We start from the raw sequence: 26551 nt of genomic DNA on the forward strand, positions 1-26551 counted from the left end.
AAGATGACAGTAAGTTAGATAATATGATCTAGAAGTGATGTTTTTATGCCTCTATCATGATTTAGTTTCATATGATATTGGAGCATTAATGGATCCCTGAACCCCACAGGCCAAGCGGTCCGAGGGTTCGGAGGCCCACGCCTCTGTTTCAAGTGACTGTTATTGTTGGAAAGTCAAAGAGCTCAGTAAAAAGTAGGAATGTGTTGATCGTTTTTTGATCCAGATCCTGATCACAGTCATTTTCAACAGTCAGTATTGAGTAGCCGACAACCAAATCCTCACTAATATTTGTTTTGGTTGATTTGTTTGTTCATATCAAGGCTGTACAGTAACATTTCATTCAAATACAGCACCCGAGACGGCATAATGTCGCCTAAAGAGACACAAAATGACCACAACCGACGCTCGAAACAACTACAAAGAAAAACAAAGCAACCAGAGAAGATAATTAAGGACTACCTCATTATACCAATGCCTAGAATACGTTTGGCCCAACCGTGATTCTCTTGCTGGGAAGGGGAAGATAGCATCTGCAGCTGTTGCTCCATCACTGATATCACATCAGGTCCTGTCAGCTCTTATCACACTGGCCCACCATCTCCTATCTTAATAGAGATCTGACTGTACGCCGTGGCTACGTGCTGACCCCAGGCGTGGCCTTTCTGCTTATCGGCCGTCCACAAGCTCACACTCCTCCAACATCCAGCGACTTTGCCGGCCTTGCTTGGCCAGCAGGGCCTTTCGGAGCCATGTTGTTTTTGATGCAATTAGTTTGTAATCTGTAAACTACTGCGGTAGGTCACACGGGACAAAGAACAACAGGCAGCGGCAGAGCAGCAAGTATTCTGTGATCAAAGAAACTTCTATATTGATATGAGGGCTGATGCAGTTCCAGTGTATTTCCAATCTTTCTGTAATTTGAATAACTGTTCAACTACATGCCAGTTTGATGTTGCTTTAATGGAATAGTTTGACATTTTATATGCTGTCTTGTTGAGTTAGATGAGAATATGTATACCACCCTCATATCTGTGATGATGAGACTCTAGTTTCATATTTAGCGTACAGATATGAGAGTGATATCAATGTACTCATCTAAATAAGCAACGAAAACAAAATATGTTTATTTCTGTAAATGTTGAACTCTTTCTATACAACATCACCGTTTGTACCTCAGGACTACATCTACATAGCCTTCATAAAGTGGAGACACAATTTACCAATCAACTGACTAAATCATATTCAAATTTGACAGCTAGAAGCAATGAGAAAATCCACACGGTAATTGCAGAGTCCATATCAAAATGCAAACCGAGCAAATGATGCAGTTATGCATGTCGTGTCTGTCTCTGATACATTAGAATTATTATCTCCACATGAAACAAGCAGAGAAAAAAGATGATTGACATATTTTTCCTGCTTTTTTCTCCCCCTCCTCTATTATCTCAGATAATAACAGCATTGTCAGCAACAGAGCAGAAAGTTACACTCCTCAAATCGCAGCACCCCCGGGGAGAAAGTCCTGCGGGGCTCATGCGTCTCGGAGGCGCCACATGATATAACTCAGGTATGTGTAAAAAAAAAAAAGCAAGGTGAGGGAAAGAAGCATGGATCACAAGGGCAACGACCATCACTGGAAGGGGCATCTGGGTAGTATAGTAATTAACCCTGCTGAGTGGTTGGCCTGGAAATTGCTGGCTCCACATGCCCCTGTCCACCCCTATCCCTCAAACCTTTGGAGGACCCAGAGATGATGGGATGTCAAAACCTCCCTGGTCACACTTATTAGAGCCAGTGAGCATTGCCGTGACCCGGCTGGTCTCTCCCACTATCCAGGCTCCAGGGTAAGATAACTGGGGGGGGGGGGGCAGAACAAAGTTGGTTGATACTGTGATAAGATGAGTGGTATATATGCTATGGTACAACCCATCTCAACATCTAAAACATGAAAGGGTAGGCACAAAGCTACAAAAGTCATGCACACGCGTACAAATGATTCCTCCCTTGATCTCTCTCTGAAGCACAAATACAGGGGGAGGGCCAAACACACACCTGAGTGATCGAAGCAGCATGGGGCCAATCAAAACACTTCACAATGCACTTTTTATTTATTTCTTTACTTGCCCTCTAGTGGGGGATGTCGCCATCACAGATAAGGGGCTAAGATTAGTTTTTGGCATGTGCTAGCGGTCTGGTACTGCAGCCTCTTTTTATCTGTAGTGGTGATGATTGGCTTCAACAGCTCTCAACAATTCTCCTTTTGCTCGATGGGGTCTTGGGAGGCAGCCTGAACCTTTCAGCCGTGTGATACGTCTCTGATGAATCTTTAGTGAGTAAAAAGCTCATATACAGCTTGGTTTTTCGATAATGGTTGTTTGTGCGGTTATATGAGGTTATTTGAAGTCATTATTGATTAAGCAAGCAATACACCTCCACATTATTTCTCTTTACTATCTGAACCTGTCTTACCTTGTCTTCCTGTTTTCTTTCTTCTTCTTTTGTGCCTAATCTAACTGGCAATGCATTCATAAGAGCTTGAAATCACCACGAGCTGTCCGATATTGATAAACTCACCTAAAAATTGTTGGGGTTTCCTGGTATAACCTGACCAATACTGGATTTTTGACGCAAATACCAATCTCAATATTAAAGAATTCAAGAAATCCAGTTTTAGCAGATTAAACGCAAAACATCTATTTTGAGAATTGTGGCCACGACATGTTCTGAGTGGGACAATTTGCAATTTGTCAGTGCTCTCTGGTGGACAAACGATGTCATGGTAAGATCTAAAAGACCTCAAACATATCTTTGGCATTCCTGCACTTTAATTTATTTGTATACATTGGCCAACATATACACAAAGCCGATATATGGGGTCTGTTCATTTGTGATTTTTTTTATATATATAAATAAATATGGTCAACTCTAACCCATGTCCCACCTTTAACCGGCCCACAACTGTGACTCTTTCTTCCCACGTCTTCCCTGAATCAGACAATGCATCTCATTCGAGTGTTCTTTCTCTTTTTTAACAGATATGCAAAGCTCAATCATTTCTTTCAGGCTTTCACACACATGCAAAAAAAAAAAAGGTCAACGACTTTATGAAGAACCCAATGCAAGCTGGTATCATCTTACAATTCCATTAGTTCAGACTCCATCTGGTTTATAAACTTAACAAACTCATTGGAGAAAATAAAAGGCTCGCTGCAGTGTGCCAAATCAGCTGCCTGGCACCGGGCCGACACTGGGTACGCACCATACTCTAGCTCCAGAGCTTCAATTCTCTCTCTCTCTCTCTCTCTATTTTGTGTCAGAGATTAAAAATAGCAAATGGCTTTCTGCAGAATAAGCAGTTCATGGGTTCTGGCTTTTTACACTGCGTTTGCCTGGAGAGGCCAGCTGTCACCTGCATGCAGGAAGAGAAGGCCTCACCACCGACTCCCAATGCACAGTGGGGTTGTGGACTCTGGCTGCTAGACAAAATGGGCGTGTCTGTGCATCCGTTTTACAGTGCTGGAAGACGTTTGGTGTTTATAACTTTGTTTTTAAAGTTATACGATCATATTTGTGCATGTGTTTGCATCTTTATGTACATCGATTATGTACTTTCTTTTGGACATGAACAAAAACCCGAAACAGTGGCAGATGCAATAAATATATTTCCCAATTTTTTTTACATTAATTCAATTAAAATAGAATTTGAATATTTTTCATGATTTTAGACAACTCATTTGTGATGCCAGGAACAATTCTCTCTCCCAAGGCTGTAATAAAGTTAAGCTGCTCTAATCTGAAAAACAATCAATAGACGGAGACTGCTGCATTTAGAATTAATGAGAGACCAACCTTGTGAACACTAAAAGAAATTAGTCAGAGAGATGTTCTGAGGATATGGGCTCATTTTCTGCTTCAGAACATTACTATCAAACAAACCTCATCTGTGTGTGAAAGCTCAAACAAATATTACACCAAGTTCACAAAGTCAGCCTCTGTGTCGGAGCGGAAGTTTCTATCAGATTGAATTGCTCCTTGTGTGGTTTCTAGCTTAAAAAGGAGGGAGCCGATACTAACGCCAATCAAAAACCTTCAATGTCGTGGTTCCCAACATGCCCCGAGAGGATGAACTCAAGACCCCTTCATTGACGACGGTATCGCTAAATAGTTATTTAAAGTGGACATTTATTCGCCAGGCTACTTTTAGCAACCTATTTCAACCATATCAATTATTATATTTTATCTGCTTGGCTTTTTAAGCTATTTCACCATTACTTTTACTTTCCAAGTACATCCTGTGGTACAAGCACCTCAGATATTTTTTGTTGTGTATGTGCATGGGTCGGAAAAGACCAACTTCGAGACAAGTCATGTTGCGGAATCATGCATTTATATGAATAAATATCAATAAATACAGTACTTCCACATATAAGGCACGCGTAGTCTCATCCAAATATCAACTTCTAAATTAAAATAAATAAGGACAAATAAAAACTGACTGATCAGTAATATTCACCCACACAGATGAATATACATAAATAGAATCTTGAATATTAATATTATTCATTTCCATACATTTACAAAACATTCATTACAAGTGTTTGGACCACCTATGAGAGGAACAACAAAATGCAGCACTGTTTGTTGGCCTCCCCCTGGGAGGAAGACGAAAGCAAACAATTGGGATTATCTTATCGCAGGGGAGAGGAAGAAGGGAATATGGGGCAGAGGAGCTGAGGCTGCCATATCTGTTATTTTCATAGCTAAACTCTTCCTGTAGGGCATGGAGTTTGCAACTCCATTGATTTCCAGATTGCCTGTTCCTGCGCAGCAACGAGCCTGTCTAGATACAAAGTGCACCTCCGGCTCCGTCGACGGCGGCTGAAAAAGTGTTTTTCTCTCCGTTTTATTGACTGAAACGGAGCTGCGAGGTGGAACAAGGGGGAGCTGGTGAGCGGCGGCCACGCTGTGTGAATGCAACTAGGGACGATTAATGCAATTACCAGCAAGAACGACAAGGACAAGGATTTAAAAGGCTTTCAGTGACGTCAGATCATGCCAAGGTTGTCACTACGACAGGTGTCACCCTGCAGTTCTACCATGTCCCACCCTCCTGCATTCGACACCTCTGTGCGCTGGGTCTCTGGAATTGATTGTGAGGTTTCCACATGTTCAGGCGCGTGATTTGACCGAGCGTCCCGGGAGTTGCAGGGCTGACGGCCCACCTCTGATTGATCTACAGAGGCTCGCACATTTGGAAGCCACGGAAGGTCCGATTCAGTGGACGCGACGCCCAGTGCCAGAGCCGCCTCTTCTCCTTCCTCCACCGTGGAGCCCAGCTCTTCATCCTCAACTCCCTCCACCTCATGCCCCGCCTCCTCCACCGGACTCTGCCCGTCCTCCAGCTCTATCAGAGCTCCATCTTCTGTCAGGGTCACGATTTCTCCCCCTCTCCTGTCAATCCCATTCGTCTCCACCCCCACTAGAGGCTCCAGGCTGTTGAGCAGTGCAGGTGCGTCTTCCCTGCTGACGCCATCTGTGCCAAGGTCGCTGCCAGCAGTGTGGCATTCCCACGATGATTCATGTGAACTTCTGTCGTCTGACACAACTGGGAGAAGGAAGATGAGACAACTGGTCATTTTAATTACTCACTTGATCCGAGGCCATAGATGCACGAAAAAAAACTAGTACTTTTGGCCCTATTCTGAAGGAAGATGGCCTCTGATTTGGGTTATCTGGCAACATCAGCATGATCAACGACCAAAAATAGAGCTGCCAATAACAACAAAATGAAAATTGAAATATGTTGGAAAAAACACTTTCTAAAGAAAATACGAGGAGAGCTTTCCTCTTCTGGACCACTGTGGCAACGTAGAAAGTTATTTCAATTACTTATGTGACTGAAGTGCTTCCATGGCAACAGGCTAAATATAGCAGCAGTGCCCCCAGACAAGGGGACTCAAGACAAGTGTGACGCCCCGCATCTCGGCAATAGCAACAGCTTAGTTCTGCTTCTTCACCCAAATATGTTCTCACTTTGGGGATTACTGACCCATATTTGTGGATGTGCAGGCAAAAAGGTTAAAGACTGCACATGGAGTCTCAGCCACCTTTTCGCACACGCGCGCGCACGCACACGCACACGCACACACACACACACACGAAGAAAGCACCATTACTTGAACTGGCATCCATATTTATGGCCCCCCCGTCCCCCATCCCCTTTCAAAAGGAACACGGCAGAAGTTTCTGAATGTCAGCGGGCGAGAATTTGCTTCACATTTCCAAAATGCCATGGCATTTGGGCAGCTTGCACCAATGAGAAGCAGAGAGGAGTGGAGGCGAGACGGGATAGGACTCGGGTTAAACGTGGAAGATAGCAAGGAGTGTTTAGCACGAGGTGGCTAATTACAGTGTTTATGCCGTGACCTGCGGGTTCTCTTATCAAATGGCTGGAGAAAGAGAATAGGCACGCTCACCTCTGGGCGGCTGCACACTGGGCTGCGTGTTCGGCTGAGGCGTGGCGCGTGTTGGATGAAGCTCCGGTTGAAGATTTCCACTCAGTGTGACGTTGTCTCGATTCCCTGCAAGACCCCAAACAAGGAACAAAACACAAAGTGAGCAGTATGAAGAGTTTTGGGCATGTTAGGATATGGATGGAGCTCATCCGAGCACATGTATGGCGCCGTGTTGTGTGTACAAACATACACGCACGTATGCATTGCAGTGCTCACAGGAAGTGGCTTCAGCTCCCTGTCATCTGTCTTCATTAGTGATGGCTGCACGCCTCTTAGGCTGACACCATATGCTACTCATAGGAGACTGTGCGCTATAAACCAGACATCACAAATACACACACAATTGTCTTCACAGAGACATGTGAATACACACGAGCCTGTAATTGTGCACATCAGCCTGTGCCTTCACAGAAACCCCCCTGAATAGGCCTGTTTCTCTGACCATTCAAGTGTGAGGCACAAAAACAAACAGAAGAATGAGAAAATGGATGACTGGGTGACACGATGCGTGAGAATCATGAATGGCGAACGGAGACCATATTGTTATGGATGCCGGGCATATTGTGGTGGATGCTCAGTGTTGACACTGATGTGGGAACAGTGAGTGATAGCATTGGGTGGGTGCTGGTTGGATCCCGAGGCTTCTACATACCAACTGGGGGAGGTCAAGAAAAGCTACAAAGTTGCCGATTGTCTAAAAAGTTCCTTTACTTGAGACGGAGGTTTTAATCATTATGTCAGATGGTTTTGATTGAAATGGCTCAACGGCTATTGGATGGACTGCCACGCAATTTGGTATAAACATTCATGCGCCCTCAGGGTGAATTATAATAACTTTGGTGACCCCAGGTCAACGTTTCAATTCGTCCCGTACTTTGGTTTATGACCAAAATTACCTGGAAAACTAATGACAGTCCCATAAATTGTGTTTATGGCTATTGACCAAATGTTAGCATGCGAACACTGTAAACAAAGATGGTAAACATTGTGCGAAACATTAGCATTGCCACTGTGAGCATGCTTGAAGTATCGCTCGCGTGGAAGTAGACTTGTAGCCTCGTTTCTCTTTAAATCATAAAATTGTTATTTCAAATAACCACGTATGACATTTGAGTGACTGCCCACGACCCGATACAAACAGAGGTATCAACCGATCGATATCAGTTGAGAAGAATCTCCATTCTATGCGTTTGCACCCATCCTGCAAAGATGACAGACTCTTCTGCATGATATGATAACTCCAATATACTAGATCACATTCTCTATAGCACAAATAAGGAGAGAAAAAGAAAAAAAGAGACATCTGTCAAATAGTCACATGGTTAAAGCCTCCACTGAGATGCGGTGCTGTCCAAAACAGAGCTACATGGATGCATTTTCCAATAGCTGATGCACACTGACAGGCTTTCACTTGCTGTGTTACATTTCAGCTTGCGCTCCGTCACCATGGGGGGGGGGTTGGGTGTACTGGAGGACTGATGGGGTTCTATCAATCACAACTTTATCTGACTCACTGCATCGATGTCATTGTTATTGTTTTTGTCTCTCCCTCATCCGGAGACGAAGTAGTCACCTCGAGTGTTCTCCGGGCCTCAGACAGGCAGCCAAGGCCCTCCATCCTATCCTGTTTGCCTTTAATATCCATCAGCACAACTTCATATCACATCAAGGCCACAGACGCTCACATCCCTCTATATATTTCTGTCTCCCTAACTGTGGTGGACAGCGTGGTCGTCAGGCACTCTGGGCCCTCGCCTACAAATTCCCTAATAACGGCACATTCCCCTAAATGTGTTTGTAATGTGGGCAATCATTTTCAGTAATGGATGCTTGTCAGTTTTATGGCAGTGAGAATGACGGTCTCATGACAGGGCACCTCCATCCAGCCGCAGTCTCTCCACCTCTCAATTTGGTTCATGCACGGCACAACATCCCCCTCCAGTGGGAAGAGCCGGGAACTATTTACTCGGTGGAGCGCCTCGTCTCCTGGTTGCATTTGGAAATTCTTTTAAGACTGCAAATAGAACATTTTCATGCAGTTTACATTTGGTAGATGACATTTTTGTTTGGTTTTGCTGCTCAAAGGATGACATTTTTATTATTATTATTTTTTTAAAGGGAGGGAACAGCTGACTGATGTCTTAGCAAAATGTAAGGGCTGCTATAAATACAGTGCATGTTAAAATATTTAATATATAAGCCTGTGTTTACATCATAATGCATGGATAGAGGACTACATTTTTTTTAAATTTAAATTACATTTTGCTCCTCAATTTTAAGTTGCTTTTCTCCACTCTCTGCTAAGAATGTTAAAAAGAATAACTGCAGTATTGACAGCATATTTCACTGTTAATTATCCCTCTCATATCCTAAAAACACTGTATTGTGTTGACCCCAATTCCCAGAAAAATAACTTTTGTCTGTTGATCACTTCTTGTTCTCTTATCCACAACTACACAGTCTGCATCATACCCCTCTCTCTGCTATGACAGCCTTCAGTCTTGGTCTCAAATGATTTACGATTCAAAATCTTGCCAGAGAGCATCTGAGCCTATTTTTAAATCAACCCAGAAGAAAGCAGTGCGCTGCATTAACAAGGTCTTGCCTGCCCGTAAAACGTTCCCAACCTCAACGTTAATATATTATCTTTTTTTTTTCCCTGAACGTCAAATTTCAGACGGATCCACTAGACCAAAACGACCAGCATTTGATACTCATACAGCCTGCTGCAGTCAATGGTATCATGAACAGACACATGAGCGGGTGGTCAATGGAGTAAACACATTGTAAACGGTGGGCATGAGGTGACACGCTTTCTGGGCATCTGCCCAGATTTGTCCTGGCGTGACATAGCGGAGGGCATGGATGGGCTAAGTGGGGCAGAAGGAATACATACTCCCAATTCCCACGGATACGCGGTAGGTCAAGCCTGAGACGCAGCCAGAGAAGAGAGAGAGAAAGACACACTGTTATCAACATAAAACCTCAATGATGTATTTAGATAAAGGAAAAGAGAGAAGAATCGGTTTAAAAATATAAATGACGAAAGAAAAAGGGATTCAAATGCAACGAGAGAGAGGATTAATGTTAGGAAAAACTCAAATTTCTAAAGCAAATTCTCAATTATAAAACCTGGTTAGCACGCACAAACACGGCCCATAGGCCCATGGTCATGTTTGCTAACGGTGTGGTACAGTTTCAATTTCCAGCCAGGTCAAAGCTTTTGCAAATATTAAAAGAATATATATATTAAAAAAAAATGTAAATGACTGTGATTACTCTGTATTTGTTCTATAAGTGGATTGTGTTTGATGTCAGGTTGAAATGATTCCAGGACTTCAGTAAGGAAGCTGCAACGTGGTCCAGCTGAAGTGGTTCTTTAGTTGGCCCTGAGACCCACCTGGAAGACTCCAGAGTCCAGCAACCTCCAATGTCTTCAGCTTCCTTTCCAAATCTGCCAATCTGTTTCCAAGGATCCTGCAGACCAAATACAATGGATCAGGTTTCTTGGGACTGATGAACAGTGTGTGTGTGCATGTGTGTGTGTGTGTGTCAGAGTTCAGTGTTTGTCTTGGAGGTGGAGGAGGATTTTCAGAACAGGTATGCAAACATTCTGCTTGTACGCCGTAAGTCCTTGCAGTCAGCGGTTCCTTTTCGACACCACTGTAATGTCGCATTTCAGTACCTGTTGGTGTGCCTCTGGTGCTGGATGACCAGGTTCTTCTCATGGATGGTCTCCAGCAGAGCCGTGGCCAGGGACTTGAGGTCAGAGATGGACTGAGGCGTGGCTGGCAGGTTGCAGCCCTGCTCTTCCAGGAGCATCTCCTGGACTACAAAAGGAGAGGGAGAGGACAAAATAGGGATGGCAGATTAAAGAAACACAGGGATGAAAGATTAATGAGAAAGCTATTTAAATTTGAAGCCATCAATGATAATAAGTGGTGCTTTTCCTACAAAACTTTCACAAAAAATATATATAAAAGAGAGGGTGAATTAACATGAGATGGGGAGGAAAAACAGCATGACAAGAGCAAGGCAGAGATGGAGAGTTAGAAACAGCTGTCTACTAGTGACACTCTCCTCTCTTTAACTCCGGAGCCCACTGTGCTGCTTCTGCCAGCAACTGTCAGTCATCTTGGCAGGCTCATTTCCCTGCCAGTGGTGCTCTCTACCACTCAGAATACAATTAGGAGCCCAGCTGGAGTCCGGGGCGGTGGCTTGAAGCATCGGCAAAAAAAAAAAAAAAGAAGGGAGTTATTAAATAAAGTGCTGAGACACGGCAAGAAACCAAGGGGCCTTTTAAAGAAACGGATTTGTTACACTGAAGAAAGGATCAGTTGAAGAGTTTATCTGATCAAAAACTACTTTACGTGCCATAAAGACCGAGATGATGGCCAACGTTGTACTGGCCTTCAACACTCTCCAGATCGGCGATCTATTTATGTCGGGAGTTTCAAAGTGAGCTGAACAGTTTGTGTTTTCACCTTGCTTGGCTGAGAGAACTCCAGTGAGGGGACTGCTGTTTGATTTCCCATATGTGCTGGAGTTTTTCCTCCTCTCAAGAGCCGTCTGTGCAGAGGGGGGGGGGGGGGGAAAACAAAGAGAATAAAGCTGACCATGCCATGTTTGATGAATTAAAGTCTTGCTTTTAGTGCGTACGCATGAGAATACAAATTGAGCAGAAGTCAAATCAATTGTTCAGGATTCATAAAGCCCCCGAAATCAGAGGCACTCCATCCGCACCTTGTACTTCATGATGTTGGATTTCAGCAGGTTCACCTCCTCTTGTAGTTGGCTGAAGCGCTCGTGCAAATACCTACGAACAAAATAATACATCAGGAGAGCCAAAGCACACATAACAAGACTGATTACATGCAAGACATACCAGACTCTAATAGTTTTAACTTGAAGACAATCGTATATATGATTTTTTAAACATTTAAAAAGGTGCAACTACTACGTAAAGGGTACCAAAGATATTGTAAAAGGGCCTTTACTAATGTCATGTTATTGTGTTGTACTGATGTTGTGTAATGTTAATGACCTAATGTTCATACATTGTTCCCTTTTATTAAAAAGCATGTTAGAAAATAATGAATAAAAACAATGAAATTTAGAGTTTAAAATGGCTCGGTGAAGCGTCAGAAAGAGGAAAAAGAGGAGAGAAGATTCAGAAAACTACAAGTGGAGCGGACTTGATAGTAGATAGTAGATAGGTAGCTGTGTGTACTATCTGCTTCTTTGTCCCACTTGCCTGTTCTCCATGCAGAGGGCGTCCACATCAATGATGCGAGGCTCGCGGTTATCCAACACGTGGTTGAGCTCCACGTTGAGTCGGTAGGCCTTCTCCCTGAACACGCTGCGCTCCGCCTTCACGTCCTGCAGCTCGTCTGTCACGGCCTTCATGTTGTGCTCCATCTCCTCCATCTAGAAAAAAAAGCAGCAAGGCAAAAACTGTTTGTGAGAGCGCTTACAGCTTTGTTTACGAGAGAAGAATTTGCTGAGGGTGCACACGCTATTTTCAGCAAAGGAACTGTATCAACCTGTAGACCCGCTCTCTCAAGCTGGTCAACTAGATCCTCCCGTTCATGGGCGGGGAAATGGCGTGCCCCCACGTCCTCATCCCCCAGCCTCTGTCGAGTAATGGTCAGCCTCAGGAGCTGCAGAAGAAAAGGAAACACGCTGAATTCACCGTTTCTCTCGAACACATCTACTCACTCACTGGACTGAGTGAGGAGGGGTCATCCTCATGTCACCTTGTTATCCCCCTGGGCCTCCATGAGTCTCTGAGTCAGCTCCTTCACCTCCTCAGCGAGCTTTTTTGCTCGTTCCCTCGAGTCTCTCAACAGCTGAGCCAGGTTCACCTGAGGAGAACGAGGGGGAGAAGAAGAAGAAGAAATGAAGTGAACGGTCATTTATTGCAAAACAGCTGGTGAAAGGCCTCTTGATCCATCATGGAGAAACTCTTAAATTTTGGTGGTCACAGCGTCCTTGAACGCACCACCAGGCAGAGTCCTACAGACACAACCACCTTAACATTTATCCAAACTATGATTATCTGGTAAGCGGGGCATGTTGTTACTGCTGTCATATAAGAAGTCTGCAAGCCGTGTGAGCACGTGATCTGTATTTGATGTGAAGTCACGTGCCAGAGGTTATCCTCACCTAACTGAGTCAACATAACATTTACACTGCAATATAATGCAGGCAAATACTTGACTTTGAAATCAACCGCAACTTACTTGATTGCGTTTTTCTGGCGGCAAGGAGGGGTCCCCATCCTAAAATATGAAAAGAGGCAAACAATCAAAATATTCTTCGTCGTCATACTGTTGAGCATGACCTGACTGCTTTGTCACATGGAGTCCTAGTAAACCAACAAACATGCGTAGCCAATCATGCGCACGTGGACAAATCAGCGTCACCTTGACCCACTCACAATGAGTTCCCTGTACTTTTTCTTGAGTCCCTGGTGGCGCTCCCTCAGCTGGTTGGCCATCAGCTGGTACTGGTCTCTCTCCTGCTGACAGCTGTCCAGCTCCTTGGACAGAATGAGCAGGGCCTCCTTCTTACTCTCCAGCTTGCGCTTACACACCAGGAACTAAGACAAACAGCGCACACAGGGAGAGAACAGAGAGCAGGGGTGTTATGAGATGCTTGTTTTTGTGTGGATACAGTTCACTGTAGCTCTGTGTTAATTCCAGGGACCACAGGTCATATCTTATCCATCAATCATAACACCATAATTCAGTTTGTTCTTGGCCCCGAACGGTTCCCCACAGGTGGAAAAACACACACACTGGAGCCAAGTGTTTAAGGTGGAGATAAGACACAGCAGAGTAAACCTCGATAGCTGTCAGACCCGCCTATAACCAAATTAAATAGCAGCTGCAGAGCTGGCTGTGCAGAGGCAGTGTGTAGTCAGGCTCGACCACAAGTAATTTAATTACTATATTACTGTTTGAGTTTCCAAAAAGTTTTTTTTGTTGCTTTGTACATTTCACATAACGTTTTGTATTATAACGTCCGTGCTAATATATATATATATATATATATATATCCCTTTTCATCGAATCTCACTCATTAAGTTAGGTTTGAATACATTGGTTCTAGTTATGTTAACAAATAACGTTAATTGCAGCCCCACAGGTGTCTTATACGTCTGGTCTGACGTATCACCGTGCTGTACATGTTGAAGAGGCGGGCAGGAGTGTCCCTGCATGCTGGATGCTGTCGGCCTGACACAACAGCACGCTAGCTTACCCCTTCATTTGTTCTGCAGCATATCGAGCACAACACGAACAAGTAACGTTAAGAGGTTTTCTATGTGATGTTAAAAAGCTCCTCGGTCTGTTATTAAGTAATGCCAAGACAGCGAAGCTCGTTCCACACGGTCCAAGGGAGCGTCTGCAAAAAATCAGTCCGTCTCCGCAGCAGCTGTTCGCGGCGTTGGCCCTCCACTCACCTCGCTGACCAGCCCCTGCCAGTCACTCTCGCTCCTCTTAGAAGACTGCATCGTCCGGAAATATTCGGACAAAATGTCAGAATACAGGTTGTCCTCTCTGACTCTGCCCAAGCTCCGTTTGTTTATCCTGCAACGTCACTTTTTTGACTCTTCTGTCAAGTCGCGTGGATGAGAACAAGATCACTCTTCCGGTATTACATTGAAAATAAAGTCATCGTGGAAGAAAATAAGTTTTGAGCTATTCTGTTTGACAAATTAACACTATTTTAAAGAAACGCTGGATAGGCTGCAGTATTTGGAAGTAAAGCGATCCTGAAGAGGAATTAATAATAATAAAACGTAAATTGATCAATTCAACAAGATTTCCTTCACAATAAAAGCACGAAGTCATTGTAAAAATGTAATTGTGATCAAAATTGGATACAAATAAGTCATTTGAATGATTTATATTTAGCTCTTATAGCTTCAGAAGGGGAAACTATACTTACTGACATTGTTCAATAACGATAGCACAAACATGACAAAACACGTCTTACAATCACGTATTAGTAATACAAAATATAAAAATTAACATTTCAATTCAAGTTTAAATTTGCAGTATAGGCTATTCTGAACATATTCAATCTGCCAAAAAAATGTAAGAAGTAATAAGATAATCTGTATTTCGTAAATCTTGCATATTCCATTAAGTTCTGCAAAATTGCAATACCGTTCACTTGAAGTTTAACACAGAGTTTGTGACCTAGAGAATCCTCACAGGACTGATGGAAATGTTGAATTAAGTTTTCCCTGAGAACAGTGAAATAGATGAATCGCTTTATTTTGAATTAACTGGTGTCTTGTTCTAATACGACTGGATACATTTAAGTGCTTTAAACCAAGTATCTGTTGAAGTTACAACTGAAAGATATTTTCCCAAGCCTTTCTAAGATTCTTTTTTATTCATCTGAAAACAAATATGAATTGGATGGGGCAAAGTGTGGTAAGTAAAGACAGGGGTTAAGACCATTCTTTCCATGAAAGCTTTTTTTGATCCAATACCAATTTTTTAGGGAAACATTGATCATTACATTACCTTTATTGGAAAGATAGTAAGGAACTTTCCTGCAAACAAAAATGCATATCTTGTGAAGGCTCAGAGAACAACAGGCTTGAATCCAGAAACACAACTCAAAGACAGGCAGGTATGGTAAAAGTTTACGCAGAGTCGAGCTGGCTCGAGTTGTGACATATCTTGATACAGGCAGCCTTGCAGGGTCTCTCAGGGTCGTCAATCTGTCACTGGACCAGAGTTCTTGCATTAGCTACTGGATAATAACATTGGTATTCTGGAAGAGCCAGGTCTTTAATATCCAGAGGCTTGCAGAGTTGTCTTTTTGCAATACAGTATACCTTGAAGGGAAAGAAATGGACTGCAGCACACTGATTGATTTACAGCCTTTAATTGGGCAAACAGACAAACATTTTAACAACACTGTGTCTTCATCAAAGAATAATGAGGAAGTGTACTTTGAATCGGCAGATAAATGACAAAATAAGCAAGTGAATTTGCTGCACTGATTTATAGCCACACAGCACCAGGTCTCATTGCATTTAGCTACTGTTAAATTGAAAAATGGCAGCGACGAGCCTGGTGTCAATTATCAGTTGGCTTAGTGTAAATGCTTTGAGATTCTTGAACTGGGAAGTTAAGATCCTCTCCACACCTTTCGGGTGGTGTTAAGACTTCGGACCACCCTTTTCTTTTGGCAAATGTCCAAACACCTCCAAAGAGACCAGGAAACATCAACATCAGATCACATTTGGCCGCGTCCTTGCGACTGCAAACAGAAAGATGAAATTGTATTGTAAAGAAAATCCCTGACAGTCATCCACAATATAACCAGTGGCTCCCAACATTTTGGCTTGTGACCCCTTGAATAGAGTTTTTAAAGGCCTAAAAAGGTAAGATGACCCAGAAACTGCTTTTAGAAAAGCAGATATTAGATAAAGGTCTATTTTGTTTAGATTTTTTTGCAATAAGTGGCAACAAAAACAAAGTCATATCAAAAAAGTATCGGAGCAGACAATGACATAAACTGATGTGGCCGTGGAGATGGGTGTGATGAAGATACCCAATGTTCACGTAAAGGGATATTACATAACACATATACCAAGAAACCAGTAAAACAGTGAAAATATTTAATAAATATGTTAAATTCATTTAACACATACTTCCATAATCCTTAATGTTCTAAAGAATAGGACCTATCAAAGTAACAAAAGCTCAGTCTTCTGTGCATTTTTTCTCACTTTGCAGTTTTTACCTTCAGCCCAATACAATAAAGGTGAATTCTGTTTGTGGAGCTCAGGGGAATGAAAAGTCACAATAGAAAAACTCAATATCAACATCTCTTTTCAGATAAAAAATGTCCTAGAGTCACTGTGAACATTTTCATTCCTTCCACCAAAAGAATAAAGGGAGAAATAAGTGACAAAGTGTCATGTTGATGGTGAGTTTATTCTTGACATATTAAGGCCCTTCATATTTTTTAATTCAGTTTAACTTACCAGTGCTCGCGGAGGATACGTATGAAGCGCAATAATCCCACCACATTTTCAGGGTAGGGTTTCTTCTTGTCCTCCACGTTCTGGACCACCTCTGATGGAAACTATAATGCAAAACATTAAAATGATACTTAGTGATAAAGTGGACTTAAGGAATACAAACTAGTGGGGTTCCAAATAAAGACTAAATCGTTGTGTTGAAATCACCTTCCCCTTCCACAGTTTTAAGGATTCACCCCCAGCAAGTTTCTCCAGCGAAGAAATCAATTCCTGGTCAGCATTTCGACAGTTTTCCACCTCCTTCTCGTTTCCAATATTTCTCAAGTATTCTACTTTCCTGAAAAATAAAATGCAGCCTATGTTAAAGGTGGTTGTTCAAGATATAAACAACGTAAACCTTTTTGTCATATCATATTGCAAATACATGGTGATATGGAGAGTCATTGGAAAATATATTGATAGAGAAATAAGAGCAACTGAAGAAAAAGTAACAAAAAAAAAAACTAAACAAGACAAACGTGACTAAAAAGAATCAGTCGCCCAGTCCACCACTTTGGTTCAGGCTGAAACATCTCAGGAACTATTGGATGGATTGCTATGATAGTTTGTATGTGCATTCATCGTTCCCAAAGAATGAATCCTAATGACCCCCACTTTTTCTCTAGTGCCATCATCAAGTCAAAATTTCAGTTTGTCCAGCACTTCGTTTCTGGCCAAATACCATCATCGTCAACTGTAATTTAAAAATGTGTGTGTGTGTTGTTTTTATTTCTGTTTGGAACTAATTTGCAAGTTTTAGCTACTAAAGTGCAAAACTAAGATAGTGGCCATGGCAATTATACCTGCTTAGCATCAGCATGTTAGCATGCTGATGTTAGCATTTAGATGAAAGCGCCACTGTGCTTGTAAGGGCAGGCTGTGGCTGTAGACTATAGGTCTCGTTAACTCTATGTCAGGCACATAGAAATAATAACAAATACGTTGAATTAATTGGCCATATTTAAAGGCTTTCTACCTGTCTGGTGTCCAGAAGAATGGATGACTCAAGCAATCTTCCACTTGAGGTCTATTCTTTGGTTCTTTATTGATCATCCACTCAATGAGATCCTTGGCCACCACATCTTGAACAAGGTCCAAAGTGTAGATCCCATGATGAATTTTGTGCTCACATTCAAAGAGTTTGTCACCAAAAGGATGGTGTCCTCCAGAAAGGATGTAATAAATCAGCATCCCTGCCACCTTGAAAGTTAGCATAACAGTTATGTTATTGAAATAGTTTTCACATATAACATTCAAGAACATTTATATAGCAGAAGCACTAACCTGTATGTCAGTGCTCGACTTGTAGGGTGTGTTAGCTCCTCCTCCTAAAGTCTCCCTGGCCATCCAGCATTGTGTTCCTGCTCTGTCGGAGCGATGCGTTGTCTGGCCTTTGGGTAACCGTCTACTTATGCCAAAATCAGCTAATTTTACCCTCTCCATAACATCTGTAGGACAAATGGTGTAAATCATATATGATACACATTTGTGCACTTTGACTTTTAGATCGTGGTTTACATGTTTATGTATATTTTTTACTTGTCTTACCGATCAAAACATTCTGTGGTTTGAGATCCCGGTGGAGAATTGGAGGACTTGAATCACATGGACTATGAAGCACCTTTAAACTCTCGAGGAATTGACCAACAAGTTTCTTCATCAGCAGAACGTCATCATGATTTCGGATGTATTCTTCCAGGGTGTATTCACAAAGTTGAAGAGCAAGATATCCAAAGTTCTTATCCTCCGCCTTATCAACATATCGCACAATAAATTGATGATCAAGCTCTGGAAGTCTTAGAAGTCCTTCCTCGTTCTTCAGCTCTCGATAGTTGCGTTTAGACATTCTCTTGATAGCAACTTCAGTGCCATCTTCTCTCAGCCCCAAGAAGACTTCAGTACCATTACTACCCACCGCTATGAGGAATTCTTCTTGATACACATATGTGGGGCTTCCAGCCCTGGTTCTTTCACTTTCATCAGTGTGCACAAGCTTGTTTAACTTGTCTCTCCACCTCTTGCTGATTGGTTGGATGAGTAAACCATTTGAAGTTTGAGCACATTCTGCAACAGGAGCTGGTGTTGGGTCATTTGGACTTTCTTGCTGGTCAGTCCTGTACTCAGATCTGGTTAAGTCTGCACCATCTTCACATTCCAAGGTTAGTTTGCTGAAATGTTCTTCCAATCATCTGAGCACTACTTCATCTTCTTCAGGAAATTTCATGTCAAAGATGTTAAGAGCATGTTGAACTGAAAGTAAGTTTTTAAAGATCTCATATATGAAGCCTCTAATTTCATCGGAGTAGTCTATACACACAAAAGGTGCGACTGTTTGGCATAACTTCTTAATAAAGTTGGGATCCCAGCTGTTTTTGCCTTTTGTTTTCTGTGTTATCAGACAAAGTGTTTGCAGAGTAACTTCACATTTATCCTGTCTTCTCTTTTGCACAAAGCTGGTTCAGTAGTTGGGGGATTATAGCAAGTGCTTGCTCATTTGGGATGTCTTCCATTGAGCAAAAAACTGCATGTAAAGTGTTAATTGCCCATTGTGCATGTCCTGGGGGAATGTTTGGAAAGCGACTGGATGCACCTGCAATGTAGGAGTTCAGATTTTGAGTGTCCTCCAGCCATTTCACACTTCCCTGGTGGTATTTTTCTGCATCTTTCCCAGTTACATTACAAAGTGTTTCAACCATGGTCAGATGGGTCTGAGGATTCTCCAACAGCATGTGTCTGTCAAAGGTTTCAAACACTTCTTCAGGTGGTCCCCCTTGAACAGCAATTTCCATCTCCAGAAAATGTCTGAGTTTGGAGAAAAACTCATCTCCTTCCGATGCAAGGCCATGAATCATCTGAGATATACATTTATTGTGAGTAATATGTTCAGGGACAGTTGCAGGTAAAATTGTTACCGGTGCACCAGCAGATATGAGCTCCTTTAAGACATCGGCCCGGTTTTCGATGGCAGCAGTTTGCATTGGTGACTTTTGTTGGATGACATCACATATAGGGCAATGTGTTGATTTTGGGTTGACTTCCATAACTGTTTGTTGATATTTTCTTCTTTGCTTCAGAGTTTCTGTAAAAAGACAAAAGCATGAGGTTACTGTTAAACATATGATGCCGTGCAAAACTTCAGACTACCAGCTATAGAGCTATTACACAAATAGTTCTGTCAGTATTGATGAGTTTAGTTATAATATCTTCACTCTTGTGTTTGAAGCATGTTTAATCGGAAATACATATAATCATTTTTTATTATGTGTTGATGATACATTTGGTGTTTATTAAACATTTTATCTACTTAAAATACATGAAACATTGTAAATTGATGTTTTTATGATTAGGCTTGGGTATCGTTATGATTCTATTGTTGTGAGTACTCTTATCGGTTTTGTTCCTTATCGATACTCTTATCGGTTCTTTTTGATTATATTGTGAGAAAAAAGGACAATAAATTAGGAAAAGAATAGACATTGTTTTGTTATTCTTGTATGTAAACAAATAGTCTTTCTTGAGCAGCAATACAAGAAGTTCTAAAATATTTAAAATATATTTGCAGCTGAACAATTAGCTAATTGACTAGCTTTTATTCTATTCTTATTTGATAAATTGCTGGTATTACCTCCTTTACTTGTAAGGGTTTTATTGCATTCATGACAACGAGAGTTATCAGCATCTACTCAAGTAAAATGTAGACACACTTTCGATCTTTTTGTTCTCCCTGCCTTGAGGCATAGAGACAGAGAGAGGACATTTGTGCTGCTGCTATTTTCCACAGAGATCTCACTCCGGACCTTATCAATACTCAGAGATTTTACTAATTTAGAACCGGTTCCTGTTTAGAACCGGGTTTCGGGGGGGCATCCCAAGTTGCGATGGATGAAGATGAACTTGAGCGGTGGCTGCATGTGGCCGATATATCGGCCATACCAATATATTTTGAATTTCAACTTATTACAGATATATCAGTATTGCCTAAGTATTTATATATGAATACATACATACATACATAACTGAAATGTTAATAAAGTAAGCACTAGTGATTGTGCCGGCTTTTTTTCATCTTAGGTAGAAACAAAGTCTCGGCGTGAACTTCCTGCTTGTTGTATCACTGCCAGGGCTGCCGTATGGCAATTCAAACATCTGCCATTTCCAAACTGCTCACCAAGTGGCATAACAGTACAGTTCAAAAGGTTAAAATCGTATAATGTCTTCTTTGAGTACAATTGGTCCAAACTCTGCATTCAGGATCCGTGTTGGCTTCAATGGCGCAGGCGCTGATCTGGTCTCTGGTCTTCCTGTTTTATTTCCTTTTTCTCTTCTCTTGCCCTGCCCATGCCTGGCATGTTTGGACTAGTTGCAGTTGGATTTCCTGCTATTCATAATAACACACAATGTAATGTAGGGTACAGCATGGAGTTACAACAAGGCTACCCTCTGCTAAATCTTTTGTTAAAGGTGCTAAACATAAAAATGAGAGCAAGAATAAAGTTAACACCCTTGTTTGAATGTGAGTATTTTGCAAGCTGTAGTAACATTTAATCTTTTTAAAGTAACCGCAAACATCCATTCAGATTTGTGTGTGGCGATGAATAATGGCTTATATGTGAGCAGTGGAGCTTCTGTGCCCCCATTTTGCCCCCATTCTGCCTCTCAGGCTACGTACAGACTGCCCTACCGGATTGGGGAAGGTTCTTGTGGCTATACGAAGACTAACGGATACTTGGAGACATAATTCTGGGGCTGAAAGGAGTAGAGCCAAAAACACAATTTAAACTATATTTTCATTCATAGTTAACAATCTCTCTATTAATACTGACTGAACACCAGTCAAAGATAACATATTCAAACTCAAAGCTCTTTGCGGTAAAGACACAAATACAACATTGGGGCATAGAATGACTGCAGTCGTTGGATAAGTTACAGTGTGTTTGTCATTATGATTGCAGCTTTAAGATCATAATGGCCTTTTTTTAAGACAATGAATGATAAAACACTTCTTACAATCATACGTTTACACATTTATTTTGATACTCAAATAGATTTACAGTATATTTTGAGAGTAACATTCAATATGCTTAAAACTAAATTATACAAAAGAATCTGCATGTTGTAAAGCTTGCATATTCCATTATGTTTTTCATTATTTGCAAAACCATTCACTTAATGAGCAGGAGTACTTTTAGACTTCAGAGTTAGATAAGTTCATCTAAAAGAAGTTGGCAAACACCCTTTTTTGAATGTCATTCTCTTGCAAGCTGTTGCTATTTTTTTCTTTTTAGAGTAAGTGCAAAGATCTGTTCAGGTTTTTGTGTGGCGAACAGGTAGTGGCATTGCAGTCCATGTTTTATGTACATTTTGTCAAGTCAACATTCAGTGTTAGTAAGAACAGAATGACGGATGGACAGAAAAAAAGCCTCTCAACTTGAGTGAATATATTTACATAAACATTTCGTTTTCTTCACTTTTGGACAAAAGAATGATGTCCTTTTATCAAATGTATGTATATAAGTCCACTGGCTTCTGTAGTGAGGAGCCTGTTTTTAGTTATAGTCTATAAAGAAAAGTTAAATTATGTCAGCAGTCCAACAAATGTGGTTATTTTTTCAAACTTGTCAGTAGGTTTACTGTCCACTGATATCAACATTAAATGGATGAAAAGGGCTTCTATTAGCTTTTCCACCTATCATTCCTCTGGACTAAAAGGTTATTCCATTCTCCTGTTTGTCCAAAAAAGGCTTCAGCTATATAATTTCCTGAATATTTCACCTCCTAAAACAACAAACCACTTCTTTTTTTTTTTTTTACTGTAAGCAATATAATCTACAGCACATACAGTAATAATTTAACTTCACTCTAAGGGCTGGGGTATCGGCTATGGTAATTAAAGGTTTGTGCTTTCGAAACATTCCCTGTATGGAAAAAGCAAAGGGGTGTGATACTTTATCACGGCCAGATGGAGGCACTGTGGGCCCGTCAGAACACAGCACCCCAATGCTGATAAGGCAACAAACTGCACATTACCACACAGTATGAGGACATGAGGTAAGTTGCACAAAGATGAGCAACCGCATTTTTTACATGCCCCAAATGAGAATAAAAGAATATTAGTAAAACAATTTTTCTGTCGGGTACTGGTGTATATTTTTGGGGGGTATAAAACCTTTAGCACAGGGGATACTAAACTGAAAGATACATCCAAATAGATCAAATTATATTTCAAATACACCCTCAGGAATGTTAGCTGGGTTTTTAGGAGAATACCAGCCTCCTCTTAGTCTTTGTGAAATGGTATCTGAGAGTCTGAGAGACCATGAGAACAGATATTAGAACAAGGCCATTGAGAAATAGTCAGGAAACTTTAAAAAGCAAAAAGGATTCCAAACACCACTTGACCCAGCTCTTATTTGTTACAGCGACATATGGAAGAATTGATATTTGACAGTACATTAAGTCTGTTCTGGTCCTTTCTTTTCCTTTCACAAATTTTTAGTGGAAGACGTTCGATTGCAGGAGGGGCAATAAAGCACAACCCCTCACAAGCTCAAGTCAATGATGATGTGCTCAAAGATCTGTGTGTTTCCCTTGAAGCTAGAGGTGAAGATGAAGTCCCTCCGGTCAGTGGCGACCACAGTAAAGGAGCGCGGCGCCTGGATGTACACCTCCTTGAAGCGGTCAAAGAGTTTGACCTCATCATCCCACAGGTAGATCTGTGAGAAGGTGTAATCACTCCCCAGGGCCAGGTAGTAACGGTCTTTGAATGAGAACGGCTGGAGAATCATGGAGCCTCGCGAGGGCAAGGCCTGGATCTCCGCAAACTGTTTGGCACCCCAACGCAGAATTTTGGAGTCACCAATATAGCGCGTCATGGCCAGGTAGAGTTCCTCCTTGATACGGAAGTGCTTTACAGCCACAACATCCTCCATGTTGGGGATCTCGCCCTGCAGGACAAACTTCTGGTTGCTCCGGCTCCACTGGTAGATCACAGGCACCTGTGAGCGGCTTGCCAAAATAAGGTGGGCCTTCCCATCCAAGTCCAAAAACTCTGCATCGGTGTCGCGGTACCACTCGTGCAGGGACTGGTATGAATAAAAGCCCTTATCATTCCACTTGTAGAGCGTTGACAGGCCCGCTTTTGAGCTGTCCGCAATCAAAAAGAACCAGTCAGAGGCAATCTGGAAGGCCTCAATGTCATTGGGCTTGGAGACCTTGGACACCTCAATGTCCTGGAACTTGCTGAACCTGCTTTGGTCCTCATCAAACTTGTAGATGTGGGAACCGCCAAAGAGCTGAGCCACAATGACAAACACCTGGTCCTGGATGACAACTGACTTGCAACCCACAATGGACTGACCTGGAAGACAGGGAAGAGGAAATAAACAGGCACATTTTACACAAGAGGTTAAACTCTCAACCAGGGTATTCTGAGACAGTTTGTCAAAGCACCGCCGTACCTGTGATGTTATCGTAAGTCCTGAAGTTCATTTCTATGTGGTCCCATTGGAAAACCATACAGCTCTCAGCGCTGGGAGCAGCAATAGTCACATAGACGTCATTCTTATAGCTGAATGTGTCGACAGACAGAGACTCAGATGCCACAGACTGATGGAGGACGAAATCTGTGGAAAGGCACATACTGAAATGAAATTCTCCAAAAACTAATAATAATTTTAAAAAAGCCACATTATATCAGGGATAAAGTAAGAAAACTACACTTTTGCCTAACACTCCTTTGGATGACCCGGTTGAGTCGCCTGATACTGATGCCACTTATGATAGAGACAAGGCCAGCTGGCTCGGGTGTTTCTCACCCGTTGAGATGCATTCATTGTGCAGGCTGGTCATATCGTTGAGGCGCTTGTCCTTCATGTCCTCGGGCCCAACACACACGACATCCGACACTGTGGCATTGGTGTTCTTCAGCCACGTCATCAGCCACTTGGCACGGCAGTCACACTCAAAGGCATTGCCTCGCAGGTCCCTGCAGAAGAGGAGTACTGTATGTCATTGCAGAGAAGACAAGTAGCTAGAAGGCGCCTTAGAAGATTTTAAAAAGGAAGATGAAGATGATATGCATGGGACCCAGGGTACCTTTTTGACAAAGATTATGAAGAAGAAAACAGACGACATTGCACTATTTCCCCAAGTCTTTTAACTGAGGGACTAACTTACAGCTCTATCAGTGAGTCCAAGCCAATGAAGAGGTCCCTGGGCAAGGCTTTGATGTTGTTGTTTGCCAAAGACCTAGAAATAACAGCAGTGAATCAATACAGGAAATTGCACGTATTAAGAATTTTAAAACTCCTTTACAAGAAAATGGAGAACATAATTCACATATTGTGTAGAAGTCAAAGTAATATTTAAGGTTCGACACCGTTAACCTTAATCCTAATAAAACAGGGAACTATTAAGCATCACTTAAAATGGTCCAGTTGCTTCATTAAAAAAAAACACCGTAGAATATGAATATTACAAATAAGACATTTTAACAGTGTTTGGTAATGATTTTAAATGTTGGAACATACAAGTGAGTCAAGTCCCTGAGTCCTCTGAAGGCATATTTGGCTGCAGTCTCTATCTTATTACTCTCAATGAACCTGTGGAAGATAACAACAATGCATGTTGGATTTAGTGATTGGATCTTGAAGATTGTAATAAATTACAATAAATACATTATTTTCAAAAATGCCTATCGAGCTATAGCAACAACACTGATAATATTTGTAATATTCTTTTAGAGATTGGTTTGCCATTCTATTCTGGAACAAATTGAACCACTAGAGGGTGTACAGTTGATACTTTCCTGCCTCATTCACTTTCTGAAAGACCAACATCCACCCACATCCAGTGACCTCATGCCCATAACAACACTTAGAAGACTATTTGACAATGTTAGATTAAAGTGTGCATTTTATTCCAGTTACAAACGATTAAACGAATGTGGACAACATGTTTTAGTAATTACACTAATTCACTCAAGGTCTTTGCGTTACTTTAATAAAAGAAAATCAATGATGAACTTACAGATACTCCAGATGTGGAAGGCCTGAGAATGCATCGTCCCTTACAGTTGTCAGAGAATTGGAATTCAAAAGCCTGTAACGAATAATAAAATACACATGAACCAATGCTGGCTGCCAACACGATGTGCCATTTTATGCTTCTGTCTGAAAAACAGATGCAATTTTTTAGATCGTGATTTCATATTTAATTAGCAAAATAGAGCCAAAGGGGAATGGTGATAAAAAATCATCACGTGTTATGACTGGGTAAACGCTCTATATCTGCCACGCCTTTATTTCTGCCGGCATCACAGCTATCACTAGTGGAGTAACAAAGTAGATTGATGGACTCTGGTAAGTACAATATAGCATAGGGCTACACTGAAAGCTCATGACTAGACTTCTTTAAAACCTTCCCTGCTGATTGCTTTAACGTGCACCAAAAAGACTTTGCTTCACTGCTACTGTACATGCTTCAATAGCATAAAAGCCTTCATTAAGTCATGCTTATAATAAACTATAATATTGGCATGTGTCTGTGTAACAAGGGTTTGTTGTGTATATTGCAGCTTTGGACTTTCAGACCTCTACCATTTTTAGGCTGCACAGCTTGATGCGTTTGTCATGTCAATCCCCCACATTAAAGACATCTCTAAGTTTTGAAAGTCGCCAATTTTGTTCCGAAATCCACCTGCATAGTTTTGTTCTAAAAATGTGCCTTTGCTTGGAGGTAAGGGCAGCTCCTAAAACCTCATAATAACAGTTGAAACATATGCTGTTGAAGTACTCTTACAGGAGCTGGAGGGATGGCATGTGAGCAAACATGGCCTCTTTGACCTCGGAGAAAGTCCCATTGACGAGACTCCTGAAAGGAAGAAGCAGCAACGATGAACATAAAGCCACCAAAAGCAAATCAGATGCTGAAAAGTGATCAGAGAGAGAGAGAGAGAGAGAGAGAGAGAGAGAGAGAGAGAGAGAGA

At 41.7% G+C, this 26551-nt stretch overlaps 2 protein-coding genes across 3 annotated transcripts in view; both read right to left on the reverse strand.

The window, feature by feature from the left end:
* Positions 1 to 4365: 4365 nt before the first annotated feature.
* Positions 4366 to 14137, reverse strand: ccdc149a (coiled-coil domain containing 149a). 2 transcript variants are annotated; one of them, XM_031850757.1, is made up of 13 exons: positions 13981 to 14137; positions 12955 to 13116; positions 12758 to 12796; positions 12272 to 12379; positions 12059 to 12175; positions 11770 to 11942; positions 11259 to 11331; positions 11000 to 11084; positions 10201 to 10345; positions 9916 to 9992; positions 9412 to 9444; positions 6477 to 6581; positions 4366 to 5605 (listed from the first exon to the last, which is right to left on the reverse strand). In XM_031850757.1, the coding sequence occupies exons 1-13, from the start codon at positions 14029 to 14031 to the stop codon at positions 5046 to 5048; spliced, it is 1728 nt and encodes a 575-aa protein (XP_031706617.1). In that variant the 5' UTR covers positions 14032 to 14137; the 3' UTR covers positions 4366 to 5045. The 2 variants fall into 2 exon arrangements, with proteins under 2 accessions (XP_031706617.1, XP_031706618.1); XM_031850758.1 differs by lacking the exon at positions 9412 to 9444.
* Positions 14138 to 22184: 8047 nt separating this feature from the next.
* Positions 22185 to 26551, reverse strand: part of lgi2a (leucine-rich repeat LGI family, member 2a) — a 4969-nt gene continuing 602 nt past the window's right edge. Inside the window, exons 2-8 of the mRNA XM_031851540.1 lie at positions 26365 to 26436; positions 25594 to 25665; positions 25095 to 25166; positions 24742 to 24813; positions 24381 to 24550; positions 24024 to 24188; positions 22185 to 23923 (exon numbers count right to left, since the gene is read on the reverse strand). Coding sequence (XP_031707400.1) covers positions 23106 to 23923; positions 24024 to 24188; positions 24381 to 24550; positions 24742 to 24813; positions 25095 to 25166; positions 25594 to 25665; positions 26365 to 26436 — 1441 coding nt within the window. The 3' untranslated portion in view covers positions 22185 to 23105. The remainder of the gene's footprint in view (positions 23924 to 24023; positions 24189 to 24380; positions 24551 to 24741; positions 24814 to 25094; positions 25167 to 25593; positions 25666 to 26364; positions 26437 to 26551) is intronic.

Source organism: Anarrhichthys ocellatus, unplaced genomic scaffold, assembly GCF_004355925.1.
Source record: "Anarrhichthys ocellatus isolate YVR2014 unplaced genomic scaffold, GSC_Weel_1.0 scaffold11, whole genome shotgun sequence".
In the NCBI taxonomy this organism is placed as follows: domain Eukaryota; kingdom Metazoa; phylum Chordata; class Actinopteri; order Perciformes; family Anarhichadidae; genus Anarrhichthys; species Anarrhichthys ocellatus.

Coding starts and splice junctions, on each gene's coding strand:
- ccdc149a (XM_031850757.1), bottom strand. CDS start 14,031: ATGCAGTCTTCTAAGAGGAGCGAGAGTGACTGGCAGGGGCTGGTCAGC. Junction 11,085..11,258: donor CCAACATCATGAAGTACAAG/GTGCGGATGGAG, acceptor CCCTCTGCACAG/ACGGCTCTTGAGAGGAGGAA. Junction 6,582..9,411: donor CGTATCCGTGGGAATTGGGA/GTATGTATTCCT, acceptor GGGGTCTTGCAG/GGAATCGAGACAACGTCACA.